This window comes from Ranitomeya imitator, chromosome 1 (genome assembly GCF_032444005.1).
Source record: "Ranitomeya imitator isolate aRanImi1 chromosome 1, aRanImi1.pri, whole genome shotgun sequence".
In the NCBI taxonomy this organism is placed as follows: Eukaryota; Metazoa; Chordata; class Amphibia; order Anura; family Dendrobatidae; genus Ranitomeya; species Ranitomeya imitator.
Window position 1 is genome coordinate 860,152,012 of NC_091282.1, and position 4,750 is coordinate 860,156,761.

Consider the following 4,750-nt stretch of genomic DNA (forward strand, 5'->3'; position numbering starts at 1 on the left):
TTAGGTGCTATATTGCTTTTCCTACGACCAACTGATGCTCCACCACCACTACCATCATTACCAGCTGGCAATGACCACCCACGGCCACGACCTCTTCCACCAGACTTCCTCATTGTTTGAAAAACGTAACCAAACTAGCGATATTTGTTACTGTAAAACAACTTACAAGGTGAACTCTAACTTCTGTAGCATTTAGATATCCCTTTATAGGTGGGTGAGACTGCAAGGAAAAACAGGCACAATGTTACACACTAGGTTTTCTGCGGCACAAAATGAGAGAGATGTCACACATGCAGGACTGTCACTCAAGCACAAATGCCAATATTAAATCTCCCACTAATTTTTTTTTCAGGGAGAATTAAAAAAAAAACAAAAAAAACAGTATTATAGACACTAGGCTTTCTGTGCCCCGCAATTTGAGAGAGATGGCACAGCCACACACGACTGGCACGCAAGCACAAATGCCAATATTAATCTCCCACTATTTATTTATTTTTTATTTCTGGGAGAATTGGCAAGAAATCAGGCCCACTGTTAGGCCGGCGTCACACTTGCGAGATTTACGGACGAAAGAGCGCAGAACCTACGTCCGTAAAACTCGCCAAACATACGGCACAATGATTCTCAATGGGTCTCGTCCTATCAGCCGTATATTACGGATCCGTAATATACGTCGTTCTACGGCCGTACAAAATCGCAGCATGCAGCGTTTGTCAGCATATTGCGCAAAAAATGCGCCAATGCAAGTCTATGGGAGAGCGTATAATACGGAATGCATACGGACCATGCGTGTGTCTTGCGAGAAATACGCTACTCACTGGCAGATGTCCTGAACTGGCCAAAGCCCTCAATCAGGCCGGTGAGACATGCAAATTAGCTGAAAAAGCCAGACAGTGAACCCGGAAGTCTGCTGCACGCCTCCACGGAGTGAGAGATTCAGCATGGCCCGCATAATTAATGTAGACATGCTGATCATTTTGATACAGGAGAGGCCAGAAATATGGGACCAAAGAGACCCCAACTACGCCAACAGGGCAGTCAAACAAGCAGCATGGAGGAGCGTGTGTGGGTCCCTCTTCCCACAGTATGACCAGCAGCCACGTGCGGCCCAGCGACAAATAAGTAAGTACACCCATGTTTGCAATGTAATGTTCTTGGTAAACAGCAGGCCCTTACTACTTTGAATTGCTAAACCTTAATTTATTAATTCATCCTGAAAGTATTAGAAATCCCAGCAGTATAGACATGGTGCTGGACATGATAAATGTATTTCATGAAGGTTTTGACCAGGTGTGCCCTTACTAACATTGTTTTCCAGTAATTGTGTTTTCTGGGATAGAGGGTAGCTGTCCTTGTGGCCTTGCTTCATAATTTTTTTTTTTTAGTTAATTTTCTTGCTTAATGTGAGCCACAAATGCCTCTTTCTATGCTACCCGTAAATCTGTGTCCTCCATTACACCTTGTGTGAGCACTCTGCATATAATGGTCTAAGCAATGTGTGTATTTTTGTTGTTTCAGTGGATGATGTTACAACAAGGTGGCGGAGTATACGTGACCAATACAGGAGGGAGAGGCAGCAGCGGGAGAAAAGTGGAGCAGGGGCACCTCCAAAAAAGAAGAAATATATTTATTTTGACCGCCTAACGTTTCTCAACCCCAGCATGGACCTCAGGCCGTAAGTTACAAAATCTCAAACTGGGTTAATTTTTTAATGGGGAGAGATGATTCCAAAAAACATATTAAATGTCAAAATTTATCTTTTGCAGAACTCAGTCTAACCTCACTGACAGGGAGACAGGGTCTGACTCAGAACAGGTCATTGACCCAGTTGGAGACGGTGAAGAGGTGGCTGGTCCATCTGCTGCTCCCTCAATACCTCCAGGATGTTCCTCATCGGGCCACCCAGCTCCAGCTGCAGCAGAAGAAAACACAGAGGCCCCACAGTTCTCATCTTCAGCAGCAGCACCAGCACCTAGCCAGGATGACCCTGGAAATAGCAGCAGCCCAACTGTTGCCCTTGACCGATCCCCACAGGCTGCAGTCAGACCACAGCGTGCACGACGCAGGAGAGAGCTTCTCCAAAGCAGGAGAAACGTGGATGCTGGGGTCATGAACTATTTGGCCCGGGTTCGAGAGGATGATGGGGAGGAGGGATTCACACGGAGCCTTGCACAGTATTTACGCTCCATAGAGCGGGAGTTGAGGCTGCGTTTGAGAGGGTGTTTTCAGATCCTTATTGACGCATGCACCCCCCCAAATAACCCATACAATCTGATGCAGATGATTGAACAGTGGCAGATGTCACCTGAAAATATTCTGCGGCCTCAGAGATTACAAGGCCTGCATGCGCAACAAGGATCTGAAGCACCCCCTCCACGTCAGCCAACACCTCCACCCCAACCCACAAATAACCAACAATGGCAACCTCAGCACCATATTGCAGGATATCAGCACCCATCCCAATATGGCCACTTGTCCACACCCAGTGCTGGAGGCTGGACCCAACCTGGGTTTGGACAATATGGTCATTTTGGTTTGGGGTATGATTCCCGCACATATGGGCAGCAACATCTGGGTTATCTCCCAAATCCTGGCCCCACTCATCAAAGTGGCCAGCATCAGAGCAGGCAGAATTTCCCTCAGGCCACTATAACATCCACACAGGCTGCTGGACAATTGGGCCTACAAAGGCCACCTGATGCAGACCCAGACCAATCCACTTCTCCACTTCCTACCTACCAGGACTTGTAATTTGTTTGGCTACATTTGGTTTTTTTTTGGTTTCCCAAAATTAGGTTTTGATTGTGCTGAAAAAGCAAGCTGTAATGTTTATTTTTGTGTTTGTTTTATTTCCTAAAAAAAAAGGGGCACTTAATTTGTCCAGATTTGTTATGCTAAAAAATAACTAAATCTACAAACAAGTTTCAAAAGTAAATTTGCCGTTAGTAAGAAACAAACTATGGATGCACTCTGTTCATTCTTATTAACTCACACACACATGATATGATCATAAACATATGTGAACAAATTAAAATCAGCAGACATATTGTCAAATTTGGTAATGCAAAAATGTCACAAAAAAAAAAAAATACATTACACATGCAAAATTGCATTGTCTTGCCAGGGAGTGGCACCCTGAGGACTCAAAAAATAATTGGTGAACACATCACGAACTTTTAGGCCAGAAAGGGGACGTCGCGGAGGAGGGACATATGGGGTAGGCCTACTATGATTGGTCATGACGTGATCTTCCAAATTTGTAGACGAACAATCATGTATTCTGGTGAAATTATGTAGAATTACACAGGCTTTGATCACTTCATTGATTGAAGCCTCACTCAGCTGAATGGCAGACTGAAGAACCCGCCATTTGGCTACAAGAATACCAAAGGCGCACTCAACCAGTCTCCGTGCCCTGGAAAGTCTCAAATTAAAGACCCTCCGCCGGTGGTCAAGGTTGCGCCTGGGGTAAGGCCTCATGACGTGCCTCGTCAGTTGGAAGGCCTCATCTCCAACCAAAACAAAAGGCACTGCTTCCGCATTGGAGCCTGGGAGTTGTTGTGGTGGTGGGAGGTTCAACTGGTTGTCACGTAGTCGCCGACCCATTATGGACGAATTGAAGACCCTAGAGTCTCCAGTTCGCCCATAGGCCCCAATGTCTACAATTATAAACCTGTAGTTGCTGTCAGCAACTGCTAACAGAACTACAGAGAAAAACTGCTTATAATTGTAGAATTGGGAACCAGAGTTCGGCGGCTTACGCACCCTGATATGTTTCCCATCCACAGATCCATTGCAGTTAGGGAATTCACAATTATTTTTGAAACCAGTGGCGATTTTGAGCCAATCCTCCATTTTTGGCTCAGGCATCACAACTTCATTAAGTTGCAGCCATATTTGGGACCAGGTTGTCCTAACAATGACTGAAATTGTCGAACGCCCAATGAGAAACTCCAGGTGTAGACCTGCATAGGACAAGCCTGTGGACAGGAAGCTGCAAAACAAGAACAAAAAGCACAAACAAAACATGAGGAATATGAAAACAGGAATACGCACAAGTGTCTATTTAATTTTCTCAGTCATTATTGACTAAGCAAAAAGGGTCATTTCACATTATTACGATACTCTAATATGACCCACATTTTTAGAACGGTGCTTGTGGCTTCATGCCTAAGTAAAGTACCTGAAACATATTAGGACAAAACACATTTGCAAACAACAAAAAATATAAAAGCTCAAAAGACATACCGTAAGGTTAGGAGCAGACGCTCCTCAGCAGAGATGGATTTTCTCATCCAGGTGTCCTGATAGGTGAGCCCAGGACGTAACATCTCCATCAACATGTCAAAAGTCCTGATGGACATGCGAGTATACAGGTAAAATTTGTCTGGATGGGCCCTCAAAGCTGAATATAGTCTCTGGAAATGTCCTTTACTCTGGCGTTGGGTCAATAGAGGATGCACCCACAATCTTCGTCTCCTCCTTCGCGGATCTACATTGACCGGATATGGCTGGCCAAAGCGACGAGACAACACCCAGTGAAGCAACACCCGCTGAGTTGTGCTTAAATACACATGGTCAGACATGTTTGTAAGGTCAAAGTAACACAGCCAAAATATGCTAGAGAACATATAGGGCAGATGGGAGGGGTACACCTGTTGTCGAGGGCTTAAATAGGGTTGTTAATGATGGTTTAAATGATTTGCAGGCCTGAAAACCGTTAAATGTCCATTTTGTGATGGTGCGTGTC

The 4,750-nt window shown here is 44.9% G+C and overlaps 1 protein-coding gene across 1 annotated transcript; it reads left to right on the forward strand.

The window, feature by feature from the left end:
* The first annotated feature begins 965 nt into the window (after window positions 1–965).
* On the forward strand, window positions 966–2,755 carry LOC138649040 (uncharacterized). Its single transcript, XM_069739161.1, has 3 exons — window positions 966–1,122; window positions 1,519–1,675; window positions 1,767–2,755. The coding sequence occupies exons 1-3, from the start codon at window positions 966–968 to the stop codon at window positions 2,749–2,751; spliced, it is 1,299 nt and encodes a 432-aa protein (XP_069595262.1). The 3' UTR covers window positions 2,752–2,755.
* The last annotated feature ends 1,995 nt before the right edge of the window (window positions 2,756–4,750 follow it).

Coding starts and splice junctions, on each gene's coding strand:
- LOC138649040 (XM_069739161.1), top strand. CDS start 966: ATGCTGATCATTTTGATACAGGAGAGGCCAGAAATATGGGACCAAAGA. Junction 1,123..1,518: donor TGCGGCCCAGCGACAAATAA/GTAAGTACACCC, acceptor TTGTTGTTTCAG/TGGATGATGTTACAACAAGG. Junction 1,676..1,766: donor CCCAGCATGGACCTCAGGCC/GTAAGTTACAAA, acceptor TATCTTTTGCAG/AACTCAGTCTAACCTCACTG.